This window comes from Pan troglodytes, chromosome 15 (genome assembly GCF_028858775.2).
Source record: "Pan troglodytes isolate AG18354 chromosome 15, NHGRI_mPanTro3-v2.0_pri, whole genome shotgun sequence".
Classification (NCBI taxonomy): domain Eukaryota; kingdom Metazoa; phylum Chordata; class Mammalia; order Primates; family Hominidae; genus Pan; species Pan troglodytes.
Window position 1 is genome coordinate 58,794,455 of NC_072413.2, and position 20,180 is coordinate 58,814,634.

At 35.9% G+C, this 20,180-nt stretch overlaps 1 protein-coding gene across 2 annotated transcripts in view; it reads left to right on the forward strand.

Annotated features, from left to right (window-relative positions):
- MNAT1 (MNAT1 component of CDK activating kinase) overlaps positions 1 to 20,180 on the forward strand; it is a 232,817-nt gene that overhangs the window by 58,296 nt on the left and 154,341 nt on the right. For both annotated transcript variants that reach the window (XM_001167724.7, XM_016926179.4), the window contains exons 2-5: positions 3,024 to 3,176; positions 4,908 to 4,981; positions 15,156 to 15,259; positions 18,819 to 18,959. In XM_001167724.7, coding sequence (XP_001167724.1) covers positions 3,024 to 3,176; positions 4,908 to 4,981; positions 15,156 to 15,259; positions 18,819 to 18,959 — 472 coding nt within the window. The remainder of the gene's footprint in view (positions 1 to 3,023; positions 3,177 to 4,907; positions 4,982 to 15,155; positions 15,260 to 18,818; positions 18,960 to 20,180) is intronic.

Here is a 20,180-nt window from a genome sequence, read left to right on the forward strand (position 1 = left end):
GTTGCTGTTGTTGTTGTTTTTTGCTTGCTTGTTTGTTGTTTTTTTGTAGGAATGAGGTTTTGCCATGTTGCCCAGGCCAGTCTCAAACTCCTGGGCCCAAGTGACCTGCCTGCCTTGACCTCCCAAAGTGATGGGATTACATGTGTGAGCCACTGCACTCAGCCTATTTTTACTGTTATTTTATTTATTTATTTATTTATTTTTGGATATAGGTCTTGCTTTGTCACGCAGGCTGGAGTGCAGTGGCTAATCACAGCTGACAGTAACCTTGAACTCCTGGGCTCAAGTGATTGTCCTGCCTCAGCCTCCTGAGTAGCTAGGACTACAGGCATGCACCACCACATCTAGCTAATTTTTTTTTAATTTTTATATTTTGTAGAGGGAGGGATCTAGCCATGTTGTCTAGGCTGGTCTTATATTCTTGGCCTCAAGCTATCTTCCTGCTTTGCCCTCCCAAAGCCCTGGGATTATACGCGTAAGCAACTAGGCCTGGCCTGTTCTTTTTTTTAATGATTAGTTTTTATATATGTATTTTGTAAATATGTAGAAAAAGATGTGGCCACACAAACACTAAACTCAACAGTAGCATATTACCCATGGGAAGTGAGATACAGAACACAATGAAGTAGAACTTTGAATTATTTTTCTATATAATTCTATATTTTATAAGCTTTAAAGAAAAAATATTCTTTTCACAGTTAAAATTAGAAATGGAAAATGTTACATAGGAAAATAAACTGCAATAAAAAATTTTAATACTGTTTAAATTATGACAAGGCAGATTATAAAAAGTGGAGATGTACAATTGATTTTGGAAACAATATATTATGTCTAATATACAATATAACTTTTAGAAATATTAATGTTCTATATTACCTTGCTGACTAAACTATTGATTGAGTCTAATCTCCAAGACCTTGAGATATATAATGTTATTTGTGGCTCTGTAATTTTGAATATTTTGGATAGGTGCTTACTTATAAATATCTTTAGTTAGTATAGTTGTAAAGTGTGCCTGTTTTCACCTTCCATGGATGGGTTTAATTTCCTCTAACCACAAAGAATAGTGGAAATGCACCACTCTGAAACTTCCTAAGTCCAGAGTGGTTTATCTGGGGTTTAGTTGATCTTGCTAATGACACTATGATCTTTGGAATTTTTCCCTGTTATTTTTTAGTGACACTATTAAGATAGAAATATAGGCCAGGAGTGGTGGCTCATGCCTATAATCCCAGAACCTTGGGAGGTCAAGGCAGGAGGATCGCTTGAGCCCAGGAGTTCGAGACCAGCCTGAGCAACATGGGGAGTCCCAGTCTCTACAAAAAAATAAAAAATTAGCAGAGCGTGACGGTGTGTGCTTGTTATCCCAGCTACTGAGGAGGCTGATGTAGGACGATTGCCTGAATCTGGGAGGGCAAGGCTGCAGAGAGCTGTGACAACTTCACTGCATTCTCAAAAAAAAAAAAAAAATATATATATATATATATAAAATATGTATATATATACATATGTGTGTATATATGTCTGTGTGTGTATATATATATTTAAAGATCAATGTTAGTATTTTACTAATAACCTTAAAAATTCTTATTTTTCTTATTACTTTTCTTATTTAGCTTATTCTGTAAGTTAAATACACACTTGGAAGAAATCAACTCTTCCCTATTCATTAGAATTTCTCTTTTTCCCTTTGTCTTGTATTCATTTTTTTGTTTTGTGAAGTTTACTTAGTGAGTACTTAGCGTTAGGCACTGCGGATAGAGAACAAGATAGGTAACATTCTGTCTTTATGAAATATACTGTACTTCCTTGTCTAGGAGACAGAACACAGAAATAAATAAGATGATGTCAGATATTGCTAACAAAAGGAGTGATTAGGACTGTGTGGTCCTAACACATATGGAGTTGGGCAAGATTACACCTGGAGGACTACAAATGTTTAAATATTTATCAAAACATTTGAATATTTAAAAGTTATAAATCAAGCCACATCCTTGGCCCAGCCTGATTTCCTACACAGCATGTTGAGTTGCCAGCAGCCTATACCCTCAAGACTCAGAGGCTAAAGGAACTGCTCTCTCCTCCCATCCATCCTTGTAACCTGCCTGACTGAGTGGTAGTATGGATCTGTTGGGGTAGGGCAGGGATGATTGGGGTGGTACCTAGACCCATCTAAAACAGTATATTAACAGATCCCGCCAAGTCCCCAGGAATCTGGTTATAGAGAGGTTTGCCTCTCCAGTTCATTGTTTTTTCAACTCAAGTCCTCTAGGAAGTTGTAAGCCCTTCTTAATGTTGCACTACCAGAAAAGGGGATGCAGGTATCTGGGAAACCTGGCTTGCCTGGGAATTCGGTTTGCTTTATTTGGGGCAACGAACTTTAACTGAGTAAAGCTTTTATAAGCAGCCACTCTTTCTGGGATTTCTCATGGCAGAAGTTGTGTTCATTTTCTCCCTCACACATACTGGAGCACTCAAAGTTCTTTATCCTCTGGCCAGTGAGGCCTCATTCAGCTAGCACCTCTTTCTTGTAATTGTCATTTGCTCAGTTGATTACTGAACTTTCAAAAGACATTCTTACAAGGAAAGGAAGAAAAAAACATCTGTTTTAGTGCTTGGGGTATACAGGGCTCTCTAAAGAGCAGGCCCCTGGCAGAGGCTTCTCTTGCCCAGGTCTATGGATGATATTGGGACTGGGGATGGAGGTGACCATACACTAGCCTTTTACATGCTCTTTGACTTCTCCCTATCCTGGTCTTCTTCCTAGTCTCTCACTCAATTTGTTTTAATTTATAAATTTGTTTGATCTGTAAAACTAAACTGGTATCACTTGGGATACCTATATCTGAAAAGTAAGCTCCAAATGAAAATGAACATTTTCCAGAAAGTTTTTTGGTAAGATTTTAAATAGAAGTGACTAGTTTTCAAGTCTCACTCTCCTTATCCCATAGGGGCAAACTATTCAGATGTGTTGTAGATTTGAACATTGGCTTAAATGTTATGTTTTATTTCTGTCCTTACAGCTGTGAAAGTTGTGTAGATTTACTGTTTGTGAGAGGAGCTGGAAACTGCCCTGAGTGTGGTACTCCACTCAGAAAGAGCAACTTCAGGGTACAACTCTTTGAAGATCCCACTGTTGACAAGGAGGTTGAGATCAGGAAAAAAGTGCTAAAGATGTAAGTATTCCTGCTCGAATGATTCAGTCAACAAAGAGGACTTTAACAATTATGTCAGTAATTGATTATTATTTGCTCATAAATGTGGACAGATTAGCAAGTAAATAACTATAAATTCATTTAAGTTCTTAGAGAACTGAGTAATATTTATCTTTGTTAAAGAAGAGCCTCTTGATTGATGGCTTCATTATTCATTTGTATTTATTCTTTGATTAATAAACATGTATTGAGTACCTACTATGTATTGAGTACCTACTATGTATTGAGTACCTACTATGTGTAAACACTACTATGTGTAAACATGTTATGCATGTTAAGCAGTAGTTATGAAGTGATGAGTAAAACAGCTATGAACCCTGTCCTCATGAGACTTACCATACAGTAGCATAGGATAGCAAAAAGACAAAAGAACAGGTAAACCAAAACAAATGTTATTTATTATAGATTGAGAATAGTGCTATATAGTTAGTGACTCAGTGTTGCTGTGGTCAGTGATGTCAGGTGTGGGCAGAGGAGGTAACATTAAGTTGAAGTTTGGAGGCTATTAGAGAAAATTACGTGTTAGCTATAGTTTATTTTGGTATGTGTATTTTTGTGTATATAGACATACACACATGGGCATAGTATATATATGTGTGTATATATGTATATATATACCTATATATTATTAATCTGTCTTTTTCATTTACAATTTAGGCTTTACTCTTTACTCTTTGTTAATAGTTTTGGGTTTCCTTTTATCTATTCTTTTATTATGAGAAATAATTGATATGTTTATTTTTATTTTTGGTGGTGTACATTTCAACCCAGGTAACCAGTGTTTTAGCAGCATCCTTCTAGGTACATAACCAATAATACTTTATCAATCCGCCTAGCGGCTCTTTTATTGTTTGTATAACTTCTGCAAGGTAGTCTCTTAGATTTTGATCTTTCATTGGTAATTCCTTGCAATTTACTGATTCTTCACAGGTACATTACAATATTTACAGATTTTCTTGATCTAGTATTTTTTAGACTATGTCATGAAAAATGGAGGAGTCGCTTCAATTTTTTGTGTTTTGGAAATTAGTGAATCCCTTAGAAGTAAATAATACCATAATTTCCAATGTTATGCCTTGCTTAAGCTCATTTCCCAATCTTTCAAGCTCCCAATTTATCTTTCCCTGAAGTCCTAACAAGGATTTTGCATATTGTACCATTTTCTCCTGATCCTACTTCTTCTCCGTAGTCATAAGAATTTAAGAATTGCATTTTTGGTCTGGTTACAAACCTGGTGTCAAGAAAAACAGTGTTTTAGGCTGGGCGCGGTGGCTCATGCTTGTAATCCCAGCACTTTGGGAGGCCGAGGTGGTGGATCACTTGAGATCAGAGTTCGAGACCAGCCTGGCCAACATGGTGAAGTCCCATCTCTACTAAATACAAAAAACATTAAGTGGATGTGGTGGTGTGCGCCTGTAATAATCCCAGCTACTCGGGGGGCTGAGGCAGGAGAATTGCTTGAACCAGAGAGGTGGAGGTAGCAGTGAGCCAAGATTGTGCCACTGCACTCCAGCCTGGACAGCAGAGCAAGACTCCATCTCAAAAAATAAAAAAATAGAGAACGATGTTTTACACAGTAAGCAATTCTTTTCCATGTATCATATATGAATTAGGTCAGAACAAGCAAACCAGTTAGATAATATTAAAAGCAATGATATGTAATATGTAGATTTCTTTTTTCTTTTCTTAAAGATACAATAAAAGGGAAGAAGATTTTCCTAGTCTAAGAGAATACAATGACTTCTTGGAAGAAGTGGAAGAAATTGGTACGTTTTTAATTTGATGTATGCTAGCCTATAAGACCATGTGCTTTTATCTTTTAAATGCTTGGGAGAACATCTCACATAAAAACCTCTTAACAGGTTTTGTTGTGATAGCTAACATTTACCTAATTACTTTCTTTTGCACTTGAGTCATGTTTGTCAAATTGAAGGCATACTTAAGTAAAGAACCTATTTAATATTGTCTTTTAGGAAAAATATGTTTAATAGAGATAGTAACACTTTATAGCTGGGGAGGAAGACTATATGGGTACATGCATCTGTGTGTTGATAACATATTAGAGTAGTTTAAATGAATGGAAAACATATTCTGATTTTTCAAAAATGGGGTTCCTATTAACCATATTTATAGTGACTAAAGCCATATGTTTATCATTATTTGTGCTTCTGTGGATATAGTAGTCTTAAAGTACTTTGAAGCAGTTGACTGTTGAAGTGGCATTCTATTAATCAGTATTATTCTGGAATCAGAGGTTGGAGTAATCTTTGTGCCTTTTCTTTCTGATGTGTTTAGTCAAAAGGAAGATTTTATCAAGAAAAAATGATTTCAGTTTTCTTAAATAAAATTTCAGAGATGTTAAAAACTTTGGAAGTTGTTATATGTTGATTTAAAAAATAATGCTGCTTTTTAAACTTGCAATAATTATTACTAAGTGCGGGTTTGGAAATGACACAAAGGTTATATACTGTGAACATTAGAATGAGACTATGAGGATCAAACAGCAATCATTTTTATTCTTTCAAACTTGATAGGTAACTGTACTCAATATTTACTATTAAAAATAAGATTATAATAAAATGGATCATTCTTTAGAAGATTTATATATGATAAACTTAACAATTCAGATTCCTGAGGAATAATAAATATTCTAATTCCTTTAATTTCTTTACTAGAAAATCCAGAAAATCTTTTTGTTTCAACTGTTACCTGAAACTTTTCTCATATGTCTAAGTTCATTTGTTATGCCATAGCAAAAGCATGTGGAAAACATAATTTAGGGTTTCTCTGGGATCTTTCAGTGCCATAAGAGCCACTGCTTTTCCATTCTGCATGTACTCATTGCACTTTGTATGTTATCTTAGCAATCATGAGTGACTATGGATTTTAGCTGAAAAGATGGTAGAATTGGGAGTGACAAGGCAAAGTGGAAAAGTTAGAATGTAGACTGAGAAGAAAAACCAGAAAGAAATCTACAAGAACTGGGCAAGTATGAAGGTATGTAGAAATCTGGCTCTACATAGATACTAAGTATAGGACAAGCTGTTGGATAGCAATTGGGAAGAAAAGTAGCTTACATATATTCTAAAGGTAATGTGATTAGTCAAAAGTCTGGTCAAGCAATAAAGGGAAAGGAAATTATAGGTGTTGCAGTACAAGTTGAATACATGGTCACAATTACAAGCAGGCAGTCAGGATAACTAAAAGAAACATATACAGAGAAGGCGAGGAATAGGTTTAGGGGATGAACTACAAGGAGATCTTGATTCTGGGATTAAGATTCTGACTGAGCTATGATTAAAAAAAAATATATATATATATACACACACACACTGCATGTGTGTGTGTGTGTGTGTGTGTGTGTGTGTGTGTGTGTATTGCTCCAAGATAAAGTAATTTGAAGGTGTGGACAACATGGGGCCCATAATTGGTACTAGAATTGATAGGCAAGAGCAAGTCTGGATATTGGGGGTATACAACATGTAATGCTTTCTTTACCAAAATATAGAAGCTGTGGCTCAGACCATTTAATTTGAAAGCGATTCTGCTATTATGTGTATTCATGAAGGACTGTCTTCAGTTGCAGTGTCGGGAAACTCTCTTAAGCAACCTCGACTTAATTGTCTCATTGAAGTAACTGTCATTCCCCAGTTCTTACATAAAATGTACTCACTGATACCCACAGCATAATGAATGCATTGTTAATGCCATCAAACTTCTTATGCCAGTTGTACTTGTCATTGTAGTTATGTAGTTATGTAATTAAATACATATTTAATATTATATGTAATTTAAATATTTAAAGTGTGTAAGGTTGGGGAAAAAATTGTAAAACTCTAGAAGGATTCTGCTTCTCAGGTTTTTAAGTCACTTCTTAAAAAATGGAAATTGGCCAGGTGCAGTGACTCGCGCCTGTAATCACAGCACTTTGGGAGGCCAAGGCAAGAGGATTGCTTGAGCCCAGGAGTTTGAGATCAGCCTGGACAACATAATGAGATCTATACCAAAATTTTAAAAAGTAGCTGGGTGTAGTGGCACATGTTTGTAGTCCCAGCTACTTGGGAGGCTGAGGTGGATCTCTGAAGTCTAGGAGTCCAAGGCTACAGTGAACCATGGTTGCGCCACTGCACTCCAACCTAGGCAACAGAGCATGCCCATGTCTCAAAAAACCAGAAAACAGAAAAGGAAACTGAACAATATAGATGACAGTTATGGCCTATATAAGGAAGAAGCAAAACTCTAAAAACTAGAATTTGCTCTATGTCATTAAGTTAGAGAATGACTATATACTTCCTATATATGTTTTAAGTTAAAGTATTTGAAGAGAGAGACAGGTGTATGTGTGTGTTTCTCTCCTTTAACAAACTTATTTAAATGTTCAACTATAAATCCTCATTGTGTTTATTAAAGAGTGGTTCTACTCTATTTAAAGATATTGATGATTTTTGGGAAGTAACCTCTTGGATTTATAGTTTATTTTCTGAACTTCAGTTCAATTCAGCAAGTTTTTAAATTATGTTATGTGAACTGCTTTATGGATGGGGATATGTGGTATTTGTCCTCAATAAGCTCAGACTCTAAAGGGGGAGATAATTATGTTAACTAATAACTATAATGTAATGTGATAAGTCTTATAAATAGGCATTTATAAAATGCTATGGGAATACAGATAAAGCAATTAACCTAGCACTGGGAAATAGAGATGTGGTTTGGTGACATTCAGAGAAGAGATGACATGTGAGTTTGATCTTAAAAGAAGAAGAAGAGTTAACCAGATAGAAAGGGCTTGGAAAAACATTTGTAACAAAAGAAAAAGGCACCGAGATAGAAAAATGTTGAGCATGTTGGAGAATGAGCAAGTAGTCTGTTATAGGTAGGTAAAACATGAGGGATGACTAAAAATGGGGCTTGAAAAACAGGCTGGATTAAGGAGGCGTTAGTACCATAGACAACAAAAGCAAAAATAGACAAATGGGATTGTATCAAACTAAAATACTTCCTCACAGCAAAGGTAACAACAGAGTGAAGAAGTAATCTACAGAGTGGGAGAAAATATTTGCAAGCCAGAAATCTGATAAAGGGTTAATTTCCAAAATATATAAGGAACTCAACTCAGTAGCAAGAAAATACTTGATTAAAAAATGGGCAAAGGACCTGAATAGACATTTCTCAAAAGAAGACATACGTATGGTATATGAAAATGTGCTAAACACCACTAATCATCAGAGAAATGCAAATTAAAATCACAATGAGATATCATTTCACATCTGTTAGAATGGGTATTATCAAAAAGATGAGATAAGTGTTGATGAGGATATGGAGAAAAGGGAATCCTTGTATGCTGTTGGTGGGAATGTGAATTAGTACAGCCATTTTGGAGAACAGTATGGAAGTTCCTCAAATACTAAAAACAGAACTACCATATGATCCAGTAATCCCACTTCTGGGTCTATAACCTATAGCCCTATTCACAGTAGCTAAGATATGGAATCAACCTAAGTGTCCATCATTGGATGAATGGATAAAGAAAATGTGGTACATATGCACCATGGAATACTTCAGCCTTAAAAAAGAAGGTAATTCTGTAATATGCAACAACATGGATCAACCTGGAGGACATTATGCTAAGTGAAATAAGTCAGTCACAGAAAGACAAATATGGCATCGTCTCACTTATATCTGGAATCTAAAAAAGTTGAACTTAAGAAAAGTAAAGAGTAGAATGGCGGTTACCAGAGGCTATGGGATGGATGGTGGGTGGGGAAAGGGGAGCTGTATGGAGTTAATCAGGTAAACATTGGAGAATAGGCAGTATTTTTTATTATTTTGTTGCCTAAGGATATGAAATTTCAATTAGACAGGAGGAATAAGTTTTTGAGGTCTATTGCACAGCATGGTGACCATAATTAATAATAATGTATTGTATATTTCAAAATTGCTGAAAGAGTAGATTTTCAATGTCCTTGCTACAAAAAAATAAGCATGTCAGGTGATGGATATGTTAATTAATTAGATAAAACAGTTCCACAGTGAATACATATATCAAAACATCACATTGTACCCCATAGATATATACAATTATTATTTGTCAACTGAAAAAAAAAGAGGGCTTTGTAAACTGGGCTGTCAGTTAAGATTTTATCTTGTGGCTAAGAGGAGATACTAAAGAGTGAGAAATGACTTTTCAAGGGGCCATTACAGTAATTTGGATGAGAAATAATGAGGGCTTGGAGTAGATAGTCACAGTGGGGATAGATAAAGAGGATATTTTAGACATAGAATATTCAAGTGGTTGATTTGATGTAGGAAGTGTGTTAGAGTAGGCAAAGATAAATTCAAATATTATGACCCGACCCCATGCAGTTGTATGGTGTTAATCAGGTAAACCCGGGAGAATAGGCAGTATTTTCTATTATTTTGTTTTGTTGGGTGAAGCGTTTGCAGAAATGAGAGATAAAGTGAAAACTTTAGTTTTAGACCTTTTAAGTTTTGTTAGAGTGTGGCTCCACCACTTAGTTGTATGGCATTGTTCTGTTTGTCATCATATAAATAAAACTTTTTTTTTTTTTTTGAGACGGAGTTTAGCTCTGTCGCCCAGGCTGGAGTGTAGTGGCACGATCTCGGCTCACTGCATCCTCCACCTCCCGGGTTGAAGCAATTATCTGCCTCAGCCTCCCGAGTAGCTGGGATTACAGGCGCCCACCACCATGCCTGGCTAATTTTTTTTTGTATTTTTAGTAGAAACGGGATTTCACCATCTTGGCCAGGCTGATCTTGAACTCCTGACCTTGTGATCCACCCCCCTTCGCCTCCCAAAGTGCTGGGATTACAGGCGTGAGCCACCACACCCAGCCAAAACTTCCTTTAAAAATCTTGTTTCAATAGCTTTCTATTTTGTGTTTTATTCATATTTTTAAAGATAGTTAGATGTCTGTGATATCTGTATTATTTGTGTTAATCAGAAGTATAAAATGTTAATTTAATGGACATTTACTAAGTACCAGACTGAGCTGTACACACATTATCTCATAATTTTTGAAACTCTAAGAGACAGGCATTTTTATTCCTATTTTGCATCTGGAGAAGAGGCACAGAGAGCTTAAGTATTGTGCCCAAGATTGCATTGCTAGTAAAGAATGGAGCCAAATTGTAAATATAGGATTTTCTTACTTTCTGAGTCTAGAACATGGAGTTCTATGGAATTATTAGAGATGAGAGAAAAAAAAGTAGTTTGGGGCCATATTTTGAAGTATATTAAAGAAATTTGAACTCGATCTTATAGGTAGAAGGGTGCTGTTGAAGATAAATGTTTAAATCTGGAGTAAGAAAACTAGAATTATTAGGGTGCCTCAGAGGGTCAGTGTTTGAGGATTCATAAATTGGAGATTGAAGTAATTTTGTTGTATAAATTTCATTATGAATCTTTTGAATATGAATATAAAAATGAAAACATTATAATTTTAATAATAGCATCAAACATTTTCAATTGAAGGGGCACACATGAAGATGGACTTTCTTATGGCATTAACAATAGACTCTTTTCTGTGGTTATGACAATCTATACATAAAATTCTTGTTCCTTATGGCTCCAGGGATTATCTCAAAGGTTTATTCTTAGTTTCATAATGAACAGATTATTCTTTTGGTGCAAAACAGATTGTTCTTTTGGTGCAGAGAATACTTATCTTAAAAGGGTGAGAAAGTCCTAAGGGCTTTATAAATTCTGGATGTCAAAAAGACTTCAAAATTGTACGTGAATAACATTAAATCTTTCAGAAAATACAATAGGCTTTTTGTTTGCTTTTAATACTTGACTAAAGGCAGGTCAACATCTAAGCTAAACCAGTAAACAGATAAAGGATCAAATGATTGTTATAGCAAATTAGCTTCTATTCCTTTTTCTTCACGGCTATTGTACCAACCTGATTCATTGGGTATGAATGAGACCTGCTTCATCTGAAAACTTTTAAAATAGTAATTCACTTTAATGGTTCTTTTCTTACTTTTTAAAGGAAGAGATTTGTATTATCTGATTATGATTTGCATTTATTATTGCTGTTACCTTTGCTTCTAAATTAAAATATGAAACAAATTATTTTACTTTTTTTGGAATTCATAAAGTTTTCTTTTTTAAATTTTTATTTATTCATTTATTTTTTAGAGATAGGGTCTCACTCTGTCTCCCAGGCTAAAGTGCAGTGGTACTATCATAGCTCGCTGTAGCTTGAAACTCCTGGGCTCAAATGATCCTCCTGCCTCTACCTCCCAAGTAGCTAGGACTACAGGTGTGTACCACCACACTTGGTTAATTTAATTTTAAAAGTTTTTAATTTTATTTTTTTGGTAGAGATGGGGCCTCATTATGTTGACCAGGCTGGTCTCAAACTCCTGGCCTCAAGTGATCCAGAACTCATAAAGTTTTTGATAAGCATAAAAGAAATTGTTTATATAAAAACAGATTAATTTCACTTAGGATTTAAGTTTACCTATTTCTGGGCTCTATTTAATGGAAAAGTTAAAATCAGTAGTAAACTTTCTAGTTTGCTAATAAACAGTGTTTTTAAAACTGTTTTGAACATACTAGTAGAGCTCTACATGGGATATCAATTTGACCGCTTACTTTTCAGTAGATTCATACCATAAGAAACCAAGATAATTTAGTCCTGTCCTTTTGAACCTTCCTCCTTTGCCATGTTCAAATCAGTAATTATAAAGGTTATTTTAATTAAATCTATAATTATAAAAGTAATTATAAATGTTGGGTATTAGTTTATTTTTTCTCTCATGATAATTCAACAAGTATTTCTTGAGCCCTTACCAGATGAGAAGTTTTTTCTTTTTTTTTTTTAAAGTAGACTTTTTTTTAGTGAAGTTTTAGATTCACAGCAAAATTGAGCAAAAAGTATAGAGAGTTCCTATATATCTCTTCCCTCTACATGTGCACAGTGCACAGCCTCCCCCACTATTAACATCCTGCACCAGAGTGGTACATTGTTACAATCAATGAACCTACATTGAGATATCATTATCACACAAAGTCTGTAGTTTACACTAGGATTCATTTTTGGTGCTGTATACCCTATGAGTTTTGACAAACGTATAATAATGTGTATCTACCATTATATCATACAGAGTCATTTTAACTGTCCTAAAAATCCTTTGTGTTTTTCTGTGTGTTTATTCCTCCCTACCCCAACCCCTGACAAACACTGTTCTTTTTAGTTTTTATAGTTTTGACTTTTCCAGAATGTTATATAGTTGGAATCATACAGTATGTAACCTTTTCAGATTGGCTTCTTTCACTTAGCAATATGCATTTAAAGCTCCTCTGTGTCTTGGCTTTATAGCTGATTTCTTTTTAGTGCTGAATAATATTACATTTTTTTAAAATCTGCTGAAGGATGTCTTGGTTGCTTCCAAGTTTTGGCAATGATTAATAAAGCTGCTGTTACCATTCATGTGTGGGTTTTTGTGTGAACATGTGTTTTCAATTCATTCGGATAAATACCTAGGTGCTTGATTGCCAGATTATATGATAGAGTATGTTTAGTTTTGTTAGAAACTAGGAAGCTGTCTTCCAAAGTGGCTATACCATTTCACATTCCCACCAGCAAGGAATGAGAGTCCCTGTTGCTCCAGATCTGCACCAGTATTTTATGTTGTCATTGGAGTTTTGCCATTCTAATAGGAGTGCCTTAGAAGTAGTGGAAGTGATAATAAAGATGAATCAGACCTAGAAACTGCCCTCAAGGAACATTCTAATAGGTCAACAAGATGTGCACATTGAAAATAATTATACAGGGTAGAAAGTGGGTAAATGCCAGCAGAGCGATATTAGACAATGTATTGTAAGCATTCAGGGATGGAGAGACTGTCACTGCAAAGTGTCTCATAAGGAGGAGCTGGTCATTAAAATGGGTATAGAAGGGTGAGTCATATGTGGATATTCACTGTTGTTCTGGGTTGAGGTTGGTACTGAGATGAGCCCTATGGGTAGGGAACAGTTTAATCACAGGTATGGAAATGGGAAAGTGTAGGGGCATACAAATGCAGAGGACTGCTAGGTAGCAGTGGTTTTCAGGCATTGAGAGAAATGACACAACTAGTTTTGTAGGCATTGTAGATAAAAGTTCAGGTTTGGAATCAGATAGCCTAGGTTAATGTCTGGGCATGGTGGCTCACGCCAGTAATCCCAGCACTTTGGGAGGCCAGCGTGGGTGGATCACTTGAGGCCAGGAGTTCAAGACCAGCCTGGCCAACATGGTGAAACCCTGTCTCTACTGAAATATACAAAAATTAGCCAGGCATGGTGGTGCATGTCTGTAATCCAAGCTACTTGGGAGGCTGAGGTTGGATCTGGTAGATGTTGAGGATGGTGAGAGTTGTGAAAGATCATTGGATTTGGTTGCTTAGAGGATGGCCTATTAAATACAAGGGGTAGATTGTGAGTGGTTGGTAAAGATAGTGGAATCACCATTTTAACTAAGGATCAGAGGTACCTTTTTGAGAGTGCTGCTTGTCTGGAGCCTCCCTCTGACTGTTTTGTGTCAGGACTAGAGTGTGATTTATGAAGATTGTCCCACATTGCATCCTAGCCAGATTCCCTGACTTATTTTCTTTCCCACTTTATGTTAAAAAACTGGAGAAGTTGCTAGAGGATAATTGCTTCTCATTTTCTCTCAATTCTTCCAGATTTAAAATCGCGTATGATAAAACTGAATAGACTTTTGCCTTTATACCTAAATGAGCCTGGATTTTCAACAGTGATTATGATAAATTGATGTTCTGAAATAAGTTGGACTTTTGAGGAGAAAAAAATGAAATTATAGATCAGACTGGTCATTTGAGTCTGTTTGATGGCTTTACTCAACAAAACAAGCAACTCTGTGTTGGTCCTCCAGTGTTACTTTTCAACTCTTATAAGCTATTAAAGGAAAGAGTGAGATGGGGAAGCAATCTGTAGAAACCCAAGGGATAGAGCAGAGTTATTTAGGGTAGATCCGTCTTGTTTGTAGGGCAAGAAGCAGGAAGCAGTGGTAAGTAATTGGAGAAGGGGTGGAAGGGCTAATAATGGATGTAGAAAGATTACAAGGGAAGCTAAAGGAGGCTTGAATTGGATTATGGAACAGGAGAGTCTTACTGATATGGATTCCTCCATAGGAGTTTATATATAGCAAGAAGGTCTTTTTTTAATTGTTCAGAGTATTATAGTAACTTTGATTTACATATGGAAAATTAGAAGGGAATATGGCATTCATAATTCAAATTATTTTGAGTTGGAATTATAAAAAGAGAGTTCTAATTTACAGAAAATTTAGTAGTATCTAAACATGTCTCAGTGGTTCTCTTAAGAAATTCTTTTACTTTAAGTTTTGGTGCCAGTTTATCCTTTATTTTTCTTCTTAAGTTCCAACTCTTTTATTTCATACGTTTCTAGAGCTAGACTACAAGGGAAGTAATTCAAGCCTGTGTCTACTCATGTTGGAGACAATTGGAATGGGGATAAAACCTGTTTTTTGTTTGATATAAATTATAAAAATATATGATTTTTTAACTCTTTTTTTTAAAATTCTGATTCTTGTAGTAGATTCCAGACTTACTCTTTATATTAAAAAAATGTAAACAATTTTTTTATGCTTTTAAAGCTAGAGAGGGGACTATAAAAATCAGATCTAAGCACATATCTTAGGTTTTCTGGAGTGATCCTGACATTTAGGTATTTTGTGCGAGTCAGACAGTCTGTCCTTGTGTTTGGCTTGGAAAACATGTTTGCCGTAACTAGAGCTAGTCTCTAAAATAGGTAGCTGATTAAAAGGTCACAAATAGAGCTATAAAGAATGACAACCTAACAAATGAGTCACTGTGGTATTTGTTTTTTATTGTCTACTCAAGATTTATATTAAAAATATTTTTCATGTCATTGTTTCCTTTCTAATGCAGTTTTCAACTTGACCAACAATGTGGATTTGGACAACACCAAAAAGAAAATGGAGATATACCAAAAGGAAAACAAAGATGTTATTCAGAAAAATAAATTAAAGCTGGTCGGTTGCTAAGTATTTTCTTCTTCTTTTGTCTTAGAAACAAATGTTTCCACATGATACTTTAAAAAGCCATCTTCCTTTAAACCAGTTACATTTATAGAAAATTTAGCTGAAATTTAGACCAGAAATATGAATATATGCTGTATAGGTATGTAGGTAGGCAGGCACACATTACTGTAGCAAAAACCACCTTGACAGCATTATGTTAGACTGTGCTTTCTTAAGGAAGTGGATCCGTAAGATAGGTGATTGTTAACGCTAGTTTTATCTGCCCGTATAATCTTCTGGTAAGTGAGCATTTGGACAGTGGTCACAAAACACTGGAGGCTCATTTTTATCCTTGGACATTAATTTCTCTAAAGGAGAGAGAAAACCCAGACAGACGGTGATGGAGCTACCAAGAGGGAGATAAAACAAAAACACTATTTATTAGAAACTAAAATGAATTCATGATTAGATCAGAGGAACACATTTGTAAACTAAGGTTAACTTTGGTTTCTCAATTAGTTACCTTTTTTGTTTTACCAAAAGAGTAACATTGCTAGATATAAATATGATTTTGGTTTGTTTTAGTTGATCTCATGTTGAAGTTTGTTTTGAAAATATCTCAGGAGTCATTATTATTATATGTATTAGAATGTATTCTATAAAGAAAAAAGAATTGTATGCATGCAAAGGAGCAATTGTCTAATTTATACACTTTAGCTATCATTTCTATAGTACAGTTTGGCTTTCTAGTTGTAGGGGAAAGCAGAGGTAATTACGTTTGAGATACTTTATCAGGATTTTGTAATAATCAGTGAAAAGGATACAAGTATATTTGGATCACATAGCTTATATTTTCATTTTGTATTTAGAAGAGACTTCCTCCTTATAGTCTTATAGTACTTTATATCAGCATTTCTTTCCTGCTGTAAAACTCTCAATGAATTGATACTACATTTTCATTCCATTCATAGCTAGCCTAGCTTTCTTTTAAAAGTATCTTATTTCTGAGAGCATCAGTATGTCATTAATGTTACTCTCTTTGCCTAGTAACCTTCTCTGGGAACATCAGAAGATACATGCAAAATAGGTATGCGTAGGTAAAATGTTTCATTAACCCCAGGTGTTGGGATTACAGATGTGAGCCACCACTTTTATCATGAAAGGGCGTTACATTTTATCAAAGCCCTTTCCTGCATGTATTGATATGATTATGTGATTTTAATTCTTTATTTTGTTAATGTATATTAATTGATTTTGTATGTCAAACCATCTTTCCATCCCAAGGATAATTCCTGCTTGGTTATGTTGTATGATCCTTTTAATGTGCAGTTGGATTCAGTTTATAAGTATTTTGTTGAGAATTTTTGCATTTTTGTTCATCAGGGATATTGGCTCACAGTTTTCTTTCCTTGTGGTACCTTTGTCTGGTTTTAGTATCAGGGTAATAATGCTGGCTTCATAAAATGAGTTTGGAAGTGTCTCCCTCTTCAATTTTTTAGAAAGGTTTGAGAAGGATTGATATTAATTCTTCTTTAAATGTTTGGCAGAATTCACCACTGCAGCTTTTTCTCTGTTAGGAGGTGTGATTACTGATTCAGTGTCCATACTAGTTCTAGGTCTTTTCAGATTTCCTGTTTCTTCATAATTTGGTCTTGGTAGGTTGTATGTTTCTAGGAATTTGTCCATTTCTTCTAGATTAACTGAAGCGTAATATAATTAAGTGTTGGTGTATAATTGTTCTTAGTAGTCTCTTATGATCCTTTTATTTCTGTGGCATCAGTTGTAATGTCCCCTCTTTCATTTCTGATTTTGAGTCTTCTCTCTCTTTCATAGTCTTGCAAAGAGTTTGTCAATTTTATATTTTGAAAAAACTTAATTTTGTTGATTTTTTCTGTTCTTTTTCTGTTTTCTATTTCATTTATTTTTGCTCTAATCTTTGTTATTTATTTTAATCCTTTGTTCTCCTTACTTTGAGCTCAGGTTGTTATTAAATTTCTAGCTCCTTGAGATGTAAAGCCAGGTTGTTATTTGAGATCTTTCTTCTCTTTTAAAGTAGGTGTTTATCACAAGAAACTTCCTTCTTAGTACTGCTTTTTCTGTATCCCTCAAGTTTTGGTATGCTATGTTTTTGTTTGTGTTTGTCCTGAGGTATTTTCTAATTTCCTTTCTGATTTCTTCTTTGACCCAATGATTATTTGAGTGTATTGTTTAATTTTCACATATGTGCATATTTGTGAATTTTCCAGTTTTCGTTCCGCTATTGATTCCTGGTTTTGTTCCATTGTGGTCAGGAAAGATACTTGGTATGATTTCAGTCTTCTTAAATTTGTTAAGACTTGTTTTGTGACCTAACTTGTGACCTATCCTGTAGAAAGTTCTTTGTGTGCTTGGGAAGATCATGTATTCTGCTGCTGTTGAGTAGAATGTTCTGTATATTTCTGTTAGTTGTTATAACAGAAATATACAGAATTATAAAGTTGTTTAAAACTCCTATTTCCTTATTGATCTTCTTTCTGAAAGGTCCATCCATTACTGAATGTGAGTTAAGTCTCCTACTGTTACTATATTGCTGTCTATTTCTCCCTTCAGTTGTCAATGTTTGCTTTACATATTTAGTTGTTTATAATTGTTATATCTTTCTATATGTTGATCCTTTTATCATTATATAATGTTCTTTGTCTCTTTTGACAGTTTTTTAATTAAAGTCTATTTTGTCTCTTATTATGCTCTTTGTTTCAGTGAATGGTGCCAGCATTCATCCAAGTGTTCAATCCATATTTGGTCAGTCTTTATATTCTGTTGATGATCACTCCTTATCATTTTTAAGCCTCATCCCCACTCTAATTAGATTATTACTTTATTTAGGGCTCTTATTTCTATTCTTTCTTTCTTTTTTTTTTTTTTTGAGATGGAATCTCGCCCTGTTGCCCAGGCTGGAGTGCAATGGTGTGAACTTGGCTCACTGCAACCTTCATCTCCTGGGTTCAAGCGATTCTCCTGCCTCAGCCTCCCGAGTAGCTGGGATTACAGGCATGTGCCGCCATGCCTGACTAATTTTTTGTATCTTTAGTAGAGACAGGGTTTCACCATGTTGGCCAAGCTGGTCTCGAACTCCTGACCTTGTGATCCACCCGCCGTGGCCTCCCAAAGTGCTGGGATTACAGGTGTGAGCCGCTGCGTAGGGCTCTTATTTCTTATCTGGGTTATTTGAATATACTTCTAACTAGTCCTCCTATTGTCAGTCTTGAACCCAATTGATCTTTATGTATACCTTACTGCCTCTAGTCACCTTTCTAAACTCATCCCTCAAATTCCCTTAATATGTTCCCAGTGGCCTTAGTATAGCAAAATTCCACTAGTATGGTATAACAGAATAGTTGTTTTCTTTAATAGTAACGTGTCTACATGAAATAAAGTAAATTCTATTTCCTTCAATATGGAATTGCTACATTATTAAATAATAAGTGACTAGTGTGTTTTATGCTTCCAATAAAGAAAGTATTAGAGTGTGGTATATGATTGCTCTTGGCTCTTAAATTTATTCCACATCATATATAAATTTTTGTTTTAGACTCGAGAACAGGAAGAACTGGAAGAAGCTTTAGAAGTGGAACGACAGGAAAATGAACAAAGAAGATTATTTATACAAAAAGAAGAACAACTGCAGCAGATTCTAAAAAGGAAGAATAAGCAGGCTTTTTTAGATGAGCTGGTATGTATTAATGCTAATTGTGATTGTAAAAAACATTCTTCAGGATTTACCTTTCCTAGTAGGCTGGATGATGGCATTTAAAGGGCTTTTCCACAGTGTTTGTAATCTGGTTCACCTTTAGTTTTGTTGGTTACGTATTGATATCAGTGTATTTATTGCTGAATAAGAGGTTGCCCTCCATCCACACTGAACAATATGTTTTTATGCTCACAATTCTGTGGGTTAGGAATTTAAGTGGTTCGTTTGGGCTTTTCTGCTTCCCTAATGTATTCTCAGGACACCTCTCCATGTGGTTTTGATAGCGACAGGAGGCAGCCAAATGCCTAGGCAGACAGGGACGGGTACCCAGAGAAACCCCATCTCCATGTTGAAGACAGTTTAAAGCCTGAAAGCCAAGCTACAAGTTAAATCCTTGGACCAGATTGAGAACTTGTCCTCCTGTTTGGTGTGCTTTCCTCTGATTGATCCCCACGCTTCACCTATTTTATGTATATCTACCCTTTCCTAATTGGTTTTCTACACTCTCATGCCCATCTTTGAGTAGTGTCTTCACTTCAACCTTTTTTGCTTACTCATAAGCTAATTCAGCACATTCTCCTCATCCTGTGCCTATAAAGACCCCAGACTCAGTAAGTAGAGGAAGAGACAACCTGACTTCGGGGAAGACGACTTGCTCTTCCTGTCCCCTCTCCAGCTCCCCTCTCTGCTAAGAGCTGTTTTCATCGCTCAATAAAATTATCGCCTTCGCCATCTTTTAACCATCCCTGTGACCTCATTCTTCTTGGATGCCAGACAAGAGCTTGGGACCCACCAAGTGTGGGTACCCAGAAAGGCTGTCACACTGGCACTTTGCCCTTCCTGGTGGAGAGCAGCTGCCCTAGGCGACAAGGCCAGAAGCCAACTGAGCTGCCAACACACTGCTGTCTGATGGCAGAACTAAAGGAGCACTGTAACACTTCCCCTGGGGCTTTGGGGTTGTGGGCCCCCTCACCTGGGCACTGCCATGTTCCCCTTGAGGCAACATGCCTGGTCTGGCTGTGGGCCCCACATAGAGTTTGCTTCTGTGTCCGTGCCTGGGGCGGATGGCTGGGTCCTGCACTTGCTTGCTGGTGCCTGGTCTGACTGCGGGCCCCATGCAAAACTTGTTCCTGTATTGGTGCTTGGAGCAGCTGGCTAGATCTGCGCTGACTCACCCACGTGCTCTCTCCCACATAGGGTTGA